At 38.6% G+C, this 19,681-nt stretch overlaps 1 protein-coding gene across 1 annotated transcript in view; it reads right to left on the bottom strand.

Annotated features, from left to right (window-relative positions):
* KCNQ3 (potassium voltage-gated channel subfamily Q member 3) overlaps positions 1–19,681 on the bottom strand; it is a 122,997-nt gene that overhangs the window by 77,675 nt on the left and 25,641 nt on the right. The window contains exon 4 of the mRNA XM_072606559.1: positions 9,128–9,300. Coding sequence (XP_072462660.1) covers positions 9,128–9,300 — 173 coding nt within the window. The remainder of the gene's footprint in view (positions 1–9,127; positions 9,301–19,681) is intronic.

The raw sequence follows: 19,681 nt of genomic DNA, 5'->3' as shown, positions 1-19,681 counted from the left end.
GGTATGCCCTCACTAGAGATCTTTCAGCAAAACCTGGGTGACAGCCTCCCAGTATGTTGCAAAAAAAAGATCCCTGTTCAGGTACGGGTTGGCTTACATGGCTGTTGTGGCCTCTCCCAGCTTTAGCATCTTATGATTCTTCCACCTTTTAGGGTTTCTGTAAAGGATTTGAATGTTTGTACTAAGCTAGAAATCTCCTCCTTCATGTGCTTCCCAGTCCTCATTAAATACTCTCCCCCTTTCTCTCATTCTTGGTCCAAGCTGCTGGTTGATTCAGCGCAGTTTGACCTGCCACACAATTCTCCTGGCCTGACCAAACAGATTCCTAGGCAACAAAATCCTGACCTTTAACAGATTGGGTGGGGACACATTGGAAGTGTCTTTAACAGAATCACTGTATCATGAGAAAAATGCTTTGAAAACTTTAAAACTATTGGAGACCAATAACAGGAGATGAATAGTAGCAGCTATTCGGTGACTAGAATTAAGTACAGAACAGACGAAATAGCTGAAGTCCTGGTTCCGGCACTAATTTCCAATGTAACCTCAGGCAAGTCAGTGCACATGGCTCTGGGCTTTAGTTTAGACCAATGGTTCTCAAAATGTAACGTGAGGATTCCTGGGGCTCCTCCCAGTCCCCTCCTTTCCAGAGGGTTTGCAAGATTAAAATTACTTTCCTAACCGCATTAAGATGCTATTTGTCTATTAAAATACTCCTCTTTTTCCCCCATTACACATCTCTGTGAGGCTAAATTTTCTTTATAAACTTCAACCAAAACAACATATCACAACAGATTAAATGCAGAAACAGATAAGAGAATCCAGATGTCTTCTATTAAGCCAGACAATAAAGAGATCTGCAAAAATATGTAAAACAATGCCACTCATCTAATTGTTTTTGGTGTAGAAAGTATAGGTATATTTCTTAAAAATATATTATTTATTTTGACCTGTAATGGGTTTATTTTTGTTACTGATAAATAAATTAATAAATAAATATTTTAAATGTTTATCAGTTTTAATTTCTAGTACAAGTAAATATCAATAGATGTAACCAACATTTTCAAAAAGCTCTTTGGATTCCTTGGTCATTTTTCAGAGTGTGAAGGGGAACTAAGACCAAAAAAGTTTGAGAAACATTGGGTTAGATTATAGGAACACAGATTTCTAGCTTGAATAGACTTTAGAAGTCATTTCTTCTGACCTTTTGGCTTTATAGATGAGAACCTGAGGCATCAGATGTACAGTGATTTGGGCAACAGAAAGTCACACAGGTCAGGGGCAGGATTTGATCCCAGGTTCCTTGACTCCAAATCTACTGTTCTTTTTCACTATACTTAAAGCACAAAGATGACTAGATGACTCCTTGAATACCATACAATCTTAAAGTTCTTGGTTTCTATGATATCTACCAACTCCACAATGTTGAGAGTACCTCACTAATAAATGGCTCTGAGCTATTTATAAGTGTTATATTGGAGGGGGCTATCATCACATAGGAAATTCTTTGTGGGGTTGGGAGAATTCAACCTCATTCCCCTAATCATTCTGAGAGAGTTACAGAATCACAGAAGTATCTAATGCTGAAACTTGGAAGGGTCTTGTCCATAAGATATTGATGCATGGATTGATGAAACAGACTCTTGTAGTAGAAGGAGCATGGAAATTAAAGCCAGAGGTGCCTGGTTCAAATACCAGCTCTGACAGCTACTGCTTGGCATGAAACTTTCACTTCCTTGGGCCCCAGGTTCTTCCTTTGTTAAATGTAGATGTTGGACTGGATTGTCTCCAAAATCCCTTTTATCTCTAAATCATAGAATCTGACATCCCATCATCACCACCACCTCATGCTCAACATGCCTGAAAGAAAGCTTTTTTTTATCTTTTCCCACTAACCTTTCTACTCCTTTTATCTAGTCCATGTCCAGTGGACTAACAGTGAGCTTCAGGCAGGGGCTGCTAGAACCAGCTAGAACCTATGATACCAATTGTTAAATTTTCAGTGTGAACATTTATAACTTTGAAATTGGTAAAATACTGAAAACCAGGGCTTGGTTCATTGCTTTGTTTATTGTCTAGGAAAGTAGTGGAGAATAGATTGAAAATTCATATTAAACTTAAAAATGTGTTCTAAGTGCATTTATCCCCCAAAGAGCCAGTTGTTCAATATTTGCCAGCACACCACTGGTGGGAGTAAATACCTAAGCATTTTCCAGGTAGGTAGGATTTATGGAAGATAACAGTCTCCTGGCATAGTGTGATATTCCACTTGAGACAAGACTGATTTATACAGGTAATTAAGCAAACCCCAGGTGAGGAAAGAGCAATCTTGGCACGAGGCAAAAGAGATGATGTCTAAGCAAGGGGAAGAAAATTTAGTTTAGAATGGTATCAGGGAAAGATGAAATATAAAGGGCTGATGTGAGCAGGAAAGAGAATCAGATTATAGATTCAGGCTGAGAAACCGATAGATCAGGAAGCAAATGACAGAGAGTATCAGGGAATTAACTGTTTAGCTCAACTCACGGATCCAAAGATTTGGTCGTTTAATGGCAGCTGCTGGTGTCCTCTGCCCTCTTTCAATGCTTGGGCATGGTCAGAGTCAGAGTCTGTCTCCTCGTGGGGACAAGAGCCAATAAATGACCCACTGGGAAGTGTGCTACAGTCAACGCAACTTTAACTGCTGCAATGTATGCCATACCGTGTGGTCCCACGGTTCTTTATCTTTGTTTATAATCTGTATAAGGAAGAGGGGAAGGGCAGGACTGGACCTGTGCTTTCATCAGTTTAGAAAACTCACCATTTAAAATGCCCCCACCACCATTGCAGGTCAGTACCTTTTCTGCAACTTAGAGTCTTGGAGAATTGCATAGAATACTGAGAGTTTTAGTGATGTGTTCATGGTTATACAACTTGTATGTATCAGAGGTAAGACTTGAACTCAGGTTTTCCCTGCTTGGAGGATGACTCACAATGCACTGCACCAACCTGCCTCTTCCTTCTAGATAAGGATATATCTGCAAATTAAGATTTTTGCAATAGCCAGGCCAGCCCAAGTCTATAATGTAGATCAATGAATTTTGCTTGCTCAAGAGAGTATACTCTATCTGCATTATATACAGTTCTGTATGCTGTTATTGGTAAAAAAAAGACCTTTTTTTCCTGAATCCCAGTGAAGTTCCCCTGCTTTCTCCAACCTTATCTGGGTCAGCATTCATCTGAGAATTTCAAACTTTTTTTAGCTAAAGTTCTACTATGTTCCCTAGGGAACAAGCCCCCTTAGCAATAAAAAAAATACTAAACCTCATTAGGATACCTTATTTTCTGCTTACCTGTGCAATTTATCAGAATGTCATTATAGCTGCGTATGTATTATGTGTGTATGTGTATATTCATATATGTATTTATATGTATACAATATATAATTATCCCTTCCACATTGCAGGGGTTAAGAGTACCTTGCCCCCTTCATTCTAGAAAATCTGCCTGGAATTTTTTGGTCTCCCTTCATACCAAAGAAAAAGTCAGAATTATTATGGTATTAAAAGATGAAATAGGCTGTTATAATACATTATACATATATTTTATGCATTTCTGAGTTTCTAAACTTTTTTTGCATCATCTACTGGCCTTTGTATATTGTCTGTGGCTTCTGCAAAACTCCCTGAAAATTTTAATTTCTTTTGTCAACCCATAATAAATTGAAACCATAATGGGGAAAGTGGTGATATGGAAGGGATAACTGTACATACCTAAATTGTATTTTATATATATATACATATATATATATACATATATATGTATATATATGGTACCAAAATTAACATTATTATATTGAGCAGCTAGGTGGCTCAGTGGATAGAGTGCTGGTTCTGGAGTCAGGAATACTCATCTTCAGATTTGAAGTTCAAATATTGGTCTCAGACACTTACTAGCTGGGTAACCCTGGGCAAATCACTTAACCTTGTTTGCCTCAGCTTCCTCATTTGTTAAATGATCTGGAGAAGGAAATGGCACTCCAGTGTCTTTACCAGGAAAGCCCAGAATGGGTTCATGAAGATATGACTGAAACAACTGAACAACAGTAATTCTTATATTAATAAGAGTTATCTATTAATGAACCTAAATTGTATGGAGAATTGGTTGTAGTTTACAAAATGGTGATAACATTCATGAAGCTCAGACTAAACTCTTTGGGAGAGGCAGGATAGAACCTTTATTCCTTTAGAAAATAAATGTCTACATGCCAAGCAAAAATAAAGATGAGCTTTCTGATCTCACTCATACCATCCTTTTCAACCAGTTACTGCTCTAGAATCCCTAGGAATTAGAAAACTAAAACATTCCTGATAGATATCAGAGATGGGAAGGAAATTATTAATCACCTACTATGTGTGAGGTACTTTACAAATATTATTTTATTTCACCCTCATAACAATCCCAGGAGGTAGGTGCTATTATGATGTCCATTTTACAGTTGAGGCAAACAGAAATAACTTGCCAAGGGTCATACGGCTAGTTAGGATCTGGGACTGGATTGGTCTAACTGGTCACCTGTCTCTGGCTAGGATTTTTATTTCTTTTTTAGATACAAAAGAAAGTTGGTGAGCCATCTTACTGGTGAGCTGCTACTTACTATCTTCTTTGGTATGTAGGTGCTATTACCTTAGGCCCTCAGCCTGCATATCTGAGATTGCAAGACCCTGTACTGACCATATAGATTCTAAAAAGCCATCCCTGGTGCTATAAACCTCCTGAGACCTCCTGAATGTTACCACCCAAACTGTAACAAGACATTTGAAGAATTGTCATCTTTCTCCTCCCTTTTTTTCCCATGAGCTAATGTAACACAATAGGTCTTTGGAATGATCACACAGCTGGTCAGCATCCAACTTGAGAGACATAACCAGGGAACGTTTCATCTCAGCACCAGTCATCCTGAGACCTCTGCTGCCTGAAAAAGATTATCCTTCATTAGGAGCTATACCTTCTCTATGTTTGACCTCTTCCTTCCTTCCTTCCTTCCTTTTTCTTTCTTTCTTATGGTGGTTGATGCAGCATGAAATCACTCATTTAGAGGGCAATTGCTGCTAAATATAGGAAGTAGTAGGAATGGGGCACTTTGATTAATTCTTTTATTCAATTACCAAAAGTAATTTTTGAGTTATTTGTAAAAGGAGGAGGGCACTAAAAGAAGGAGGAAATATGTATTCCACAAATGTAGGCAATCCTCCCCATTATACACAAACACACACACATGTATGTGTATATACACACAGATGTATATGTATTTATGTGTATGTGTGCATACATTTGTATGCGTATATATATACACATGTATATATACACATATAATGAATATGTGTATATATATATAAATTCAGCTGCAATATCATACTGTTGACTCATATTAAGTCTAAAGCTGATTAAAACCATCAGCTCTATTTCAGAAAAATTATTACCTAGTTACAACTCCTCTTACCCTTCTGAAGTTGGCATTTTGAACCCATGTAAGGTTTTCCATTTATCCCCTACTGAAATTCATTGTATTCCATGCCTTTCAGGACATGGATTGGCATTTATTTGCAGCTTTGTGACATCTGTAGATTTTACAAGTATATTTGAGAGTGCCACATAGCAGGGTTTATAGGATACACTGAAGCCCTTTAGGGGAACAAGGGTCAGAATCATAACATCTCAGAGTCAGAAGGCTCCTCAGAGGTCATCTAGTACAAACCATATCTGAAGAAGGAATTTCTATAAGAAGCCCCCTAATGATGAAGAAAGAGAGGCAGTCTTCTTCTTCTTCCTTTCCTCCTCCTCCTCCTCCTTCTTCTTCTCCTTCTTCTTCTCCTTCTTCTTCTCCTTCTTCTTCTTCTTCTTCTTCTTCTTCTTCTTCTTCTTCTTCTTCTTCCTGAATAACTCTATCACAATGATACTCTTTATATTAGACTGAAAAGTGCCTCTCTCTAGCCCTAGATTATGATTCCCAGGACCAGTCAAACAAGTCTATTAACTCTTTTAGAGACAGCTCCTTCTAGTATGAAGACAGCCAATCTAAAGTTTTCTTCTCCTGACAAACATCTCCAGTTCATACAATGGAACCAAGAATGTGATCTAGAGCTCTAGACATCTCTCATTATAAGTTCAAGCGCAGAGACTTCATGACATCAGTTTATCTACACTCAGTTGTTCATATTCTCCCCAACCACCTTCATGTAAAATAGAGGGCTTAGCATGCTATGGCCTAGTTTCTACATGAGCAGTTGGGTTTTGGTCACTAGGACTTCATTCTGAACTGTTCTTTTCTGGGGCACCACCTAATATCTCAGTAGCAGCAAAGAATCAGACACTGCCTAGAGTGAACAATTTCTTCTCAGGTCCAGACAGAGCAGGACTCTATGTTCATTTACAACATACACTTTCAAAATTAGTAACAGCTCTGTAAATATACTCTTCTTCTCCAAGAGGGCTAGATTTACAAAATGTGCTTTCATCAATAGCAAAGGGTCCCTGTGGTGAGGTTTTTTTTGCTACAGAATTTGCTGATGGGACGAGTTAAAGCTGGGATTTTTAGAAATGCATCTTCTTAGAAATTAGCTTCAATAGTAGGTTTGCTTTTTGAACACAATGGGGTTGATTTGCTAATCGATAGTTTTGTCCTAAGAGGCAGTGTGGAAGCTGACATAGCTCCCAGCAAGCCCTCCCATCTCCGACATCATCTTTTGAAAACACAAATAACTGATGAGGAAATGCTGCCCACAGTTCAATGTTTTCACTTCTCCATTGCTACAAGTCCTTCACAACCTAACCCGTTCCTAATTACAAAAACATTAATTCAACATCATCCAATAAACATATATTAAATCGACCTCTATAGGCAAGGGTACTGCTAGATAATGAGCCCAAAGTGACAAAAACAAAACAGTCCCTACCCACAAGCTCTTCAAGGATGGATACAATGCATGCAAGTAAGCAGAGAACAAGGTAATTTGAGGACAGATAGCTAGTAAGCTTTTAGTTGAAATGGTAATGAACTCATTTGGTGGTTGGGGGGGATTCAATTTGTTTTCTTAAAGTTGGATTTCACTTTTAACCATTTGAAAAAGAAATTTTTGTTTCCTTACCTTAAATATTTTTCTTTCTGTAGATGTAAGACATTTTGAAAATTGTGGAGGGTATTTAATCATGTAAAAGTTAAGTAAGCATCACTGGCAAATCTTAAATAGCTTCAGAGCTGATTGGTTTTTATGTCATGGAAAATTGGAGTCTCACCAGGGTTGCTGATTTTCTGCCTTAAAAGTAGAAATTTATTTAGGTAAAGTCTAGAAACAAAACTTTCAGCAGTCTCTTTCTAGTTAAGGGGAAAGGTAGAGTTGGAAGAAGGAATAGACTCCTCCTCCCAAAAAAACTCAACAGCATATAATGAGAGGAAAAAGCCCAGGGAATGACTATATTTTGTCCCTTCACCTCTACCCCTAAAGCTGTAAGGTAAGCATTTCTTCTACATCCTTCTTCCCACATCCAGAAAATCTGCTGCTTTTCTCCCTCATAAATCATTTTTAATATTTTATCTAGTCACCAAAAGAACTGATGGAACATGAATACCCAGAACCTTCTGCTTTCCTCTTAGTTCATGGTCATCTTATTGGGACTTATGTTTAGGGGAGGGAATTTGAAGAGGGAATCACTCAGATTCACAGTGCAAAACATTTGGTTCAAATCCACTGTTCTGCCCCTCAGTGTCTGTATGACCTTTGGCAAGTTGTTTCACTTCACTGTGTTTTAGCTACTCATCTGTGAAATGAGGGATTTTAGCAAGATGACCTCTAAGGCATTTCCAATTCCATATCAAGGGTCTATGATCTGATTCCGATGTAAAACTTCATAGCACAGCCATTCAGAGTTCAGAGGGCTCTGAGAGGACAGCTATTCCAACTCATATGGAGAGTGAGGATAGAAATGGAATGAGAATCTTCTCAACAATACACTCAACATTTGCTTCAAATGTCCCACAGAGGGGATCCCACTAGCTCCCAAGTCAGTCCAGTTCATTTTTGGAAAATTCTAATTACTAGAAACTTTTTTCTGACATCAAGTCTAAATCTCTACCTAGTTCTTACACCTAGGGCCAAACTGAACAAAGGTAATCAATCCCTCCACCATTTGACAAACACCTGCATATACTCCTTGAACCTACATACTTGCAAAAGTCCTACTCCAAATTTACTCTTTAAATATACACATTTCTTCCCACCAATCCTCATACAACATGGCCAAATCTACCACTATGAATAACCATTGTCCATTTAGGGGCTTTGGCAAGTTGACTTAAGCTTTTCTGTGATTCAGCTTTCTCATCTCTAAAAGGAGGAAGTTATAATTTATGGCTTCTAAAGTCCCTTCTAATGTTAAATCTATCCTCTTATGATCCAGTGCAACAAATAGTAAACACCCTTTGTATACAAAGGACTTTGTTATGTCCTGAAAAATAGGGAGAGTTTAGTTAACTTACTGTTCTCAAGGATTTTAGTGGGGATAAGACATAACACAAATAACTAACAAAGCATGGTATTACATAAGTGTACCAGAGAGAGCAAAACGAAGAGCTATGTGAGGTCTGAGGGAGAACATAGTCACTGATTGGAAAGTAATAAAAATAATAACCATGAAGGTAAAAGTGGCAACAATATTAACAAGTCTTTGATGGATCTATGATATCATCAGTGTGTGCATTTCCTTCACTCATTCATGACTCAAATGATCCATACCTCTCAAACCTTTTTGGCTTCTTTCCAATGAATGTTTTTACATGAATCCTCAATCAGTCAACAAGCATTTATTAAGCACCTCCTATGTGTAGGGCACCCTTCTAGGCAATGGGAATTCCACTGAGGATCTGTTACCTCTCTCACAAAGCTTTCCCTGATACCCCTAGATAGTGGTAATAATCATAATAACACCAATGGTAGAATTCTGATTAATGCAGTGACAAATAGGGGTTCCAAAGGACTGATATTGAGGAATGCTGCCCATCTCTCTTGTCAGGGGGGAATATAATTTCTTAGCACAGGCAATAGGCACAGGGCTCGCATAGAGGGAATGTGGATGACTTGCCCAGACTTACTTTGCTGTGGGCACAAATTGCAGAACCCAGGAGTTTCCAGGTGCCACCCCTTCGGTCCATGCGGAGCATGCGCAAAATCTGTAGGAACCGTAAACTCCGGAGTGAGGTGGCCAGAACATTGCCTTGGTTTCCAACAGCGACTACTGGCACTGAAGCAATCAGCACAAAGATGTCTGGGAAACAGGTAAGAGAGAGAGAGAGAGACAGAGAGAGACAGAGAGAGAGAGAGAGAGAGAGAGAGAGAGAGAGAGAGAGAGAGAGAGAGAGAGAGAGAGAGAGAGAGAGAGAGAGAGAAAGAGAGAAAGAGAGAGAGAGAGAGAAAGAGAGAGAGAGAGAGAGGAGACAGAGACAGAGAGACAGAGACAGAAAGAGAGAGAGACAGAAAGAGAGAGAGAGAGAGAGAGAGAGAGAGAGAGAGAGAGAGAGAGAGAGAGAGAGAGAGAGAGAGAGAGATGGAGAAAAAGAAGGGAAAAAGCTCATTAGGGGAAAGTAAACAAGCACCCTCCATTTAGGTCTATGGAGTTGCCATGTATTTTTCCATGTATTTTTCCATTTGGGGATGAGATCAGAAGCTACCTGTATTTGAGGAACTCAGGCAGCTGGTACAACCTTTGGCTGAGACACCTTCCCAAGTTACAACTTATCTTCAGGGACAAAGATGACTAATTTGGGCCATGAGTTGTTCCTTTGTTTGTTATGACCAAAGGACTGGAACATTATTGATTGAGTGCTGGGACTCACTGAAGTGACTGGGTAATAAATTTATCAACTGATAAATCAAGAAGCATTTATTAAGCACCTATCATGTGCCAGGTACAGGGGATAAAAATGTAAAACTGAAAAATTCCTTGCCTTCAAAGAGCTTATATTCTATTGGAAAATTTGGTCCAAATGCCACCTCTGGCATTCACTAGCTTTGTGACTTTGGGTGAATCACTTACAATATTACAATAGTTTGTAAGATGGGTTTGATAATATTTATAGGTCCTTCCTAACAAGGTTATTATGAGTCTCAAAAGATATCCTATGATAATATATTTACAGCTGGAATGAACCTTAGAAGATAAAGTATAGTTACATGAAAAGTGTTTTGGGAAGTAGGTAGCATATAGACACAGCGTTGGACCTGGAGTCAGTAAAACCTGAGTACAAATCTGGCCTCAGATATTTTATTACTTGGTGACCCTGGGCAAGTCACTTAACCTTTGCCTGTCTTAGTTTCTTTATTTTTAAATTGGGCATGATAATAGTACCTACTTCCCAGTGTTGCTGTGAGGATAAGAGGAGATAATATTTGTAAAGTGCCTTGTAGATAGATCTTAAGGCATTATATAAATGCTAGCTGTTGCTATTATCACAAATTTTAAAGTGCTGTATAAATATCAATAATTATTATCGATAAACTTGTCTGTATTTGCCTAGGATTTCTTGACGGCAGCATATCATACTGATATTATAGTCAGTCATTTCAGTCATGTCCAACTCTTTGTGATCCTATTTGAGGTTTTCTTGGTAAAGATACTAGAATGGTTTGCCATTTCCTTCTCCAGCTTGTTTTACAGATGAGGAAACTGAGGCAGACAATGTTAAATGACCTTCCCATGTGAGTGTCTGAGGTCAGTGAGTGTCTGAGGTTAGATTTGAACTCAGGAAGATGAGTCTTCCTGATGCCAGGCCCAATGCCCTGTGCACTATGGTGCCACCTAGCTGCCCCCAATATTATAGAGAGGGTTCTTGCCCAGAATGTTATAATAGGTATTCCTTGGTTGGTCATGATGGCTTGTAAGATCTCAGATTTTCATGTTTCTGTTATCTTCCTTGGATGTTGACTGTAGGCAAACGTGTTATCCATTCCTCCTAGCTATGTAGAGGAAAGAATAAGAATAATTCATATTGGTAGAACACTTTAAGGTTTGCAAAATACTTTCTAAAAATACTATGAGGTAGAAGTAGGATTATTTTATCCTCATACTACAGATAAAGATGCTGAGGGGCTGAGAAGTCAAGCAACTAATCTGCCATCTCATAATTAATAATATACAAAGAGAAAATTTGAACCCAGATTTCCCCACAATAAGTCCAGGACTCTATCCTCCCACCAAATGGGATCACCACAGGCCAGGCCTGTAAGCCCCTCACGCTACCCTCCCTAGAACCATATATTATCATCTTTAACCTTTCCATTTTCCACCCTTTCCCCCCTGAATCACCCCATTTACCACTATCACTGCCTATGGAAAGTATGTTAATGGATTGATCTGTTGTTTTGTTCACTGTCTTTGTGCCTTTGCAGACTTTCTTTTCCCTAGCCACCACCCCCTATTTTGTCTCTTCTATTAGAACCTAAGCTACTTGAGGGCAGAATTTGTCTCAGTTTTGTATTTGAATCCCCTAGACTTATCACAGTGATCAGTAACATGGTAAGGGCTTAATAAATACTTTTCACTCATCTCATCCCTTATGTCATGTTTCCTCATTTTAGTAAATTGCTATATTGTATGAGTATCTCTTAAAAGAACTAGGAATGATTAGTCAATTGTAAAGAAGATTAGGGGAGATAGGAAAGCTAGTTTTGAAGAAATATTATGTGAAAGAGAAATTAGACAAATTAGAAAGATACACTAGACCAATGAAAGCAAAAAGATTCAAACTCAGACTCAAAAAGGAAAAGTTTCTTTGCCACTGAAACTGCCTAAATGTGAAGTGCCTAAATGTGCCTAAAAAGATAATGAGTTCCCATCACCAGATGTCCCCAAGTGGAAGCTGTATGACAACTGTTGGAGATGTTGTAGGTGTATTTCCTGCTCAAGTAAGAATGAGAATAGACGTTCTCTAAGGCTCCTTACAAACTGAGACTGTCTAAATGAGTAACAGAGCTCGCAGTGGGACCAAGATATTTTCCAAGGGAAACAACTTGGGGAAGTAATATATTAAAGGAAAATCATTCAAATTTTCAACTATTAAAAGGGTGAGAACCAGGTTGACATTATTTATAGAAGAAAGTAGGTCATCACTCATTGTGGGTAAGGAAATGAGATTTTTAAAGCACTAGGACATCTGTTTATCCTCCAAATTACCACTTATTTTGGATGATGAAAGTACCCTGTTAAGAGTTATACTAGATGATTTTTTTGAGATCTCTTTTTACTCTATGAGTCTATTAAAATTACCCCCACCTCTGATGCCTGAAATTTCACCATTAGAGGATCATTCTATTAGGTTAAGACATTGTCATATCTAGCTTTTACCCCTCCAAATTCCATCATTCCTAGATTGAAGAACATATTAATTTATTCTTAGCTATTATCACCTTGGGAAGCCAAGTGGTGCAGTGGATAGAGCTCCAGGCCTAGAGTCAGGAAGACTCATCTTCATGAGTTCAAATATGGCCTCAGACATTTTCTAACTATGTGACCCTGGGCAAGTCACAACCCTGTTTGCCTCAGTTCCTTATCTGTATAATTAGCTGGAGAACAAAATAGCAAACTACCCCAGTAGCATTGCCAAGAAAAATCCAAATGGCGTCATGAGGAGTTGGGCATGACTGAAATAAGTGAATAACAACATTGCCACCTTAATGTAATTTGGCTTATTGGATACTTTCTCCCAAAGGTGATGCAAAGTACTGAACAGAGAAGGTTGTGATGGGGAGGGGAGAGAAGAAGTGATGTGTTTGCAGGATGTGGTACTTGTTAGTGCTGATTCCGTGTTGAGCATGTTGGCAGCTAGGTGATCCTATGGATAAAGCACTGGACCTGGAGTGGGACACCTGACTTTGAATTTGGCCTTAGACATTTACTAGCTATGTGATTCTGGACAAGTCACTTAAACTCTGTTTTCCTCAGTTTCCACATCTGCAAAGTTGAGATAATAATAGCACCTACCTCCCGGGTTTGTATAAAGATCAAATGAGAAAAAGTTGTTAATGTGTTTTGTAAACCTTAATGTGATATACAAAGACGTTACTATTATACTGTTCACCATATATATTACACACACACACACACACACACACACACACATACATATATACAGACACACAAACACTCATTGCCTTCTGTCTTCTCTGATAAAATGTAAGCTTCTTGAGAGTAAGGATTGATATTTTCCTCCCTTTGGCCTTTGAATCCCCATTTACTCATACATAATAGGAGTTCATTGAATGCTTGCTAACTGATTGATTGACAAATAATATGAATGATAGGACTTTATAATCATAAAATATTCTGTTAGTGCATTGTATTGTCACTTTCTATCCATGGAAGAAAATCCCAGCAAAATATCCCAGGCTCCTGGAAGTATGTCTTTGGTCCTGACCACAGAACAAAAGATGTTTTCTTCAGCCTTGGATTGTACCTATCAATGATAGAAAAATATCAGTGGGTTGAAGAGGTTTCAAGGCATTTGATGTGGGTAATCCAAGAGGGAATATGTTGTAGATAGGGGGATCACTTGTAAGGTCAACAAAACTCTTCATGACAATCATTTGAGATGGGTAATCTAAGAAGGAATGCATTGTAGACTGGCCGACTGTGAAAAGGCTCAGAGGTCAACAGCTAGCAGGCCAATTTGATTAGAATAAAGAGTACATCAAGAAGGACGGGAGCCAGATAATGAAAGGCTTCAATTGTCAGGTTTTATATTTTATCTTAGAAGCAATAGGAAGTTATTGAAGATTTCAGAGTGAAGGAGTTGGCATGTCAGATCTGTTTCAGGAATATCAATTTGGTAGCTGTGTGGAGGATCAGTTAGAGAGAGAGGTGAGAGACTAGAGCCAAAAAGATCATTTAAACAACTAATACATTATTATTATCGGTCAGCTAGCATTTATTAGGTACCTACTACTTGCCAAGCATTGTGCTAAAGTGCTGAGGATTCAAAGAAGGGCCAAAAACATCAGTCTCTGGTCTCAAGGAGCTCACAATCTAGTGGGGGAGACAACAAAAGGCAAACAAGTATATACAGGATGAACTGAGAGTAATTTCACAGAGATGATATTAAGTCTAATTGGGAAGGGCTTTTAGCAGGAGGTAGAACTTTAGTTGAGACTTGGAAGGAAGCCAGGGAAGCTAGGAGACTGAGATGAGGAGGGAGAGCCTTTTCAGGCATAAGGCCAGTGAAAATGCATACAGTTATCTTGTTTGAGGGAAAACAAGGAAACCAGAGACACTGGATTCAGGAATATGTAAAGGGAAGTTATGTATAAATAGACTGGGAAGGTAGGAAAGGACAGATTTTGAAGGTCCTTGAAAGCAAAACAAAGGATTTTATATTTGATCCTGGAGGTAATAGGGAACCCACAGATTATATTGAATGGGAGAGGAATGGTGACATGATCAGACCTGCTCTTATTGTAAGAACCTGCCTACTCAAGTGCGACTCAAGAGGCTTGGTGCCTCCCATATCTAAAGAAGTTGATGTCAGTGGGAACTCATTGTGTATTTGAATGCATTCACAAACACGTTTGTGATTTTGCTTGTTTATTTTTGGAAAGAAAAGCTTGAACCTTAGTGCACCATGGTGGAAAGAACTATAGACTTGGAGTCTGAAGACCTTGGCTCAAAAGTTGGCTGAGAAATTTACTCAGTGTCTCAATTTCCTTATCTTTTTCTTTTATTTTGCTATATTCTTTTTTTAAATCTTTATTTATTTATTTTAAGTTTTCAACATTCATTTTCACAAAATTTTGAGTTCCAAATTTTCTCCCTATCTCTCTCCTCCTCACACCCCAAAACACCTTGCATTCTGATTGCCCCTTTCACCAATGTGCCCTCCCTATTAACACTCCTCCCTTCCCTTATCCCCATCTTCTTTCTTGTCCTGTAGGGCAAAATAAATTTCTGTACCCCATTACCTATATTTCTTATTTCCCAATTGTACGCAAAAACAATTCTCAACATTTGTTCCTAAAACTTTGAGTTTCCACTTTTCTCCCTTCCTCTCTCCCCACCCATCCCCATTGAGAAGGCAAGCAATTCAATATAGGTTATATATGTGTAGTTTTGCAAATGACTTCCATAATAGTCACGATGTGTAAAGCTAACTACATTTCCCTCCATCCTATCCTGCCCCCCCATTTCTTCTATTCTCCCTTTTGACCTTGTCCCTTCCCAAGAGTGTTTACTTCTAATTGCTCCCTCCTCCCATTTACCCTCCCTTCCATCATTTCCTGCACCCTACTTATTCCCTTGGCTCTGCCCACCTCAATTTCCTTATCTTTAGAATGGGAATAATTATACTGATTCCACTTCCTTCATCAAGCTGTTGGGAGGAGTCAATTAGCTCATGCATGTAGAATACATTGTAACCATACCAGGTTACATTATTGTGAATGAACAATATGTTTTCCACTTAGGTCCAGCTAATCAAATATGGTCCTATTAATGGAACTTTGCCTCTAATAGAATACTCACAATATTCATTTTGATCCAGTTTAAATAACTCAATTACCAATAGAATTTCTGCATTTTCTCTAGAGGGACATTTTGATGGCCATAGATCTCAGTGGCAACAAATTCTTTCTTACCCTTTTGTAGGTCTCATATCATCTTTGGTCTTGTTATTCAAGTTGTTGCCTGCCCCACTCAGCCAACCGTATCTCAGTATGAACCTCAACTCTCTTTTGACTTTAAAGATTCTTATGGTTCAAATATTTGATAAGGACGTGGCTATTGAGTTTTCAGACTACTTGACCTCCATTTTTACTGAATCTAATTGTCTTCTGCCATGAATCAGCCTGACCTACCTTTCTTGTCATGAGAGAAGGGTTTTGTCAACCTCAGAGCACTCTTAAAAGCATGAATTAGTTTTGCTTAAATCAAGATTCCCAAGCACTGGTATCTTGTATGTACCTTCTTTCCCTCTCTTCCCCCCAACCACCCAGCAGTAGCATCTTCCAGTGTCAAATTCTAGGGCAGGTAAGGGTTTCTTTTTTTGGAAAGATGTGGAATCACTTCTTATGTGTTTTCTAGACATAAAAGAGTTCCAGTGGAAAGTAGAGTAGAAACTCCTGCCAATGCAGATCTGTTACTGTTAGGTAGACTCTTCTCTCTTTCCTTCAACCACATAGCAGTGGCATCTTCCAGTGGCAAATTTAGGGCAGAACTAGGGAAGGGTTTATTTCTTGGAGAAAAGTGAAATCACATCTGATGTGCTTTCCCTAAGACTCTAGGTTGTCAAACAGTGGCAGATCTACATTGGCAGGAGGAATTTCCATACTTGAAGTTCACTAGATCACTCAAATTGTGAAGATCAATAGTAACAATAATAATTAATAATAATAGCATTTATTTAGTATCTCAATGTGCCCAGCATTGAGTTAAGTGCTTTACAAATGTTATCTCATTTGATCTTCACAACAGTTCTGGGAGAAGGTTACTATTTTGATCCTCTCTTACAGATGAGGAAAACTGAAGCAGAGATTAAGTGACCTGCTAGTCCAGATTTGAATTACTGAAAATGGACTTAGAACACTAACTACTGAACCACTGAGTGGCTCCTAAAACAGGTCCATGAAAGCATCAATAAAGTTGAATTGGACTAGGAATTTGTACTAACCCACTCCCTCTATGAACTACACAATGAGTGGTTGAATGTCTACATTATATTCTATCCAAATTACTCAGCATTCTCAAAACCTCACTTAAAGAAAGAGCTCAGAGACTATGCAAATTTCCTGTGTCACTTTTAACCCTCAATCTAGACATACCTCATGGAATCTGCTCCAGCTGATACTAGCCTAGTACTGTTTTTGCTGTAGTCTGGACAAATGATTCCTTAATGATTCCTAAAATCAACTAACTCAAACTCTCAGAGGGTAGCCTATGGATTAGGAGAATTTGGCTAAGGAAACACCTATTAATATAGCCTTACATTTTTCACTGTAGAAAATTAGAACACTGAACTTGGAAGAGATTTTAGCCAATACCCAATTGAACCTCATCACCTTAAATGTGAGGAAGTTTAGGTCCAAAGAGGGGAAATACCTTTGACTAAGGATACACAGTAAGTTAATAGCAGAGTTAGTACCCAGGCCTCTGGAATGCAAAGGCAGCTAGTGTTCTTCTTTCTTTCCTAATTGTATTAGAAGGAATCAATCAAACCCCTTCCATATTCTTAACACTGTATAAGGCATTGACTTCTCTGGGATCAGAAGAATAGGTTCATTTTTGTCATTTTAGCCTCATTTTCTCTAAAAGTGTCTGGCACATAGTAGGTATCTAATAAGTGCTTGTTGATTGTTTATCCCTCGAAATATAAGATATGGCATTTCCTTCAAGGATATAACAATCAATGTGGGTTGATGAAAATGAAACTTCTCCATTTATGACAGTCCTGAGCACTGTGCTGAGCATTGGAAATAGCATTTGTTTGATGATCCTATAAAATCCAAAATAATCCAACATAATAATGATGATTATCAAATCCAATATTAAATTTCTTTAGATCTTCTTTAAGGAGCCTATGAAAATTTAAACAGTCATATCTCCCAGGGACAGGATTATTCACTAATTTATTTATTCAGTGAGTATTTGAGTACCTACTATGGGCCCAGTGAATTCTAGAACATTAAGAAGTATTTATTAAGCTTCTGCCCAAAGCACTGTGCTAGGTAGGTACATAGACAAAAGGAGAGTAGTCTCTATCCTCAGAGAAGATGCACTGGAGGTGGGACCCAATATGGATACAGAGAAGTAAATTCAAATTATATACAAAATGCACACTAGAGGGGGCTCAGGAAAAGGATACCTCAGATAGAAGATAACATGCAAATTATGTCTCCAAGCCTGGCAACTACGGGGAATCTTGAAATAGACCTTGTCAAAACCCTCAAGGAGCTCTTGTTGGGTAAATAAAATGGCCACACATAATACATGACCAATCAATTGTAAGAGGGCCATAGGAGGGAAAGAACCAGACTGGCTGGCATCACTAGGGAAAAATTTCTTTGAGGATGGGTCATTTGAACTTGGCCTTGATTTGAAACTTTAAGTCTACTATAATTTGAACTGAACATTTGAGAAACAGCATGGTATAGGAAAAAATAGCCTGGAACCTCACTCTCCTTGATCTCTCTGCAGCCTTTGACACTGTTGACCACTCTCTTTTCATTGATACCCTCTTTTCTATAAGTTTTGGAGACACTGTTCTCTCCTGGTTCTCCTCCTACCTCTCTGACCTTTACTCAGTCCTCTTTGCTGGATCCTTATCCAGGTTATACACTCTATCTATAGATATTCTACAGGGTTCTATGTCCTGGGTCTTGCTTTGCCTCCTCTCCCCTGCCCTCCTCTTCTCTCCTGGTCTTTCTTATCCTTTCCTCTTACTTCTCCTTCCTTTACTTCTCCTTCTATACTCATTCACTTGGTGATCTCATCAGCTCCCACGGATTTATTTACCATCTTCATAATGATCTCTGTTCTTGCCCAGCATCACCCAACTAGTACGTTTCTGAGGCCAGATTTGAATTTATATCTTCCTAACTCCAAAATAGGTGCTCTATCCACTGTACCACTTAGCTAGCTGGGTGACTATATCTCAGTTTACTCCTCTGTAATGTTAGGAGGATAAACTTGATGATCTCTATGATTCCTTCAAGTGCTTAATCATAGGATTCTATGACTGAATAGTGGTTGTAAAGTTACCTGAAGGAGCAGTATAGAGGGCATTCTAGTAAAGGTAGGACAGTCAAGAAACAGAGGCCATGCTTACGAGATATCTAATTCAGCTTAAGAACAAGGTAATAGGGAAATGGTATTAGAGAAGGCAGGAAAAGTAAGCTGAGGACAGATTGTGTAAGACTTTTAATGACAGGCTGGGGCCCTTAGAGTTAATCCTCTAGCCAATCATTTCCACTCCAACAAACATTTTTCAAGGGTCTGCTACAAGCAAAGTATTGTACCCAATGATGAATATGCAAAGACAAAAGTAAAACAGTCCCCACCCTCAAAGAATCTACATTCCTGCCAATCCACAAATATTTGGTTTTACCATATTGACACCATGACATACACTGAGTGTCATAAACTTCCTATAGAGTGTGCCCATTCTGAGTCATATAAGATTTATTTCTCATAAAGTGCAGTTGATATGGAAGGATCAGTGTCTCTTCCTCCTTTCTCTTCCTCCTTCCTCTTCCCCAAAGGCCTGGTCTTTCACCACTGGAGGAGAAAAGAACAAGCTAGGGAGCACAGTTTTACTTTTCCCTCAAATGATTTCCACTCAATCATTAAGCACCCAAATCTTTTCAATAGGTTAGTCATTTAACCAAACAGCAATGTCTTAGAGCAAAGGTGTCATCAGAAGCTTTTCTGGTCAAGATAGATAGGGACTGGCAATGCAGTTAAGTAGAAAGAGCCTAGTAGGTACCATTGGAGTAAGTCAGGCAAGTAAGTCAAGATCAATGAAGCCAACTATATGACAGAAAGGAACTGACAGCTACTGTGGGTTTAGGTGGTAAGTAGGTAGGTAGTTAGGTATCGAGGAAAGGAGGCATCTATGTTCTTTATGTAAAATATTATGTTCTAAAGTCAGGAATGTGCAGGAGGCACTATG

The sequence above is a fragment of the Notamacropus eugenii genome, chromosome 4, assembly GCF_028372415.1.
Source record: "Notamacropus eugenii isolate mMacEug1 chromosome 4, mMacEug1.pri_v2, whole genome shotgun sequence".
Taxonomy (NCBI): domain Eukaryota; kingdom Metazoa; phylum Chordata; class Mammalia; order Diprotodontia; family Macropodidae; genus Notamacropus; species Notamacropus eugenii.
This window is presented reverse-complemented; position numbering and strand designations above follow the sequence as displayed.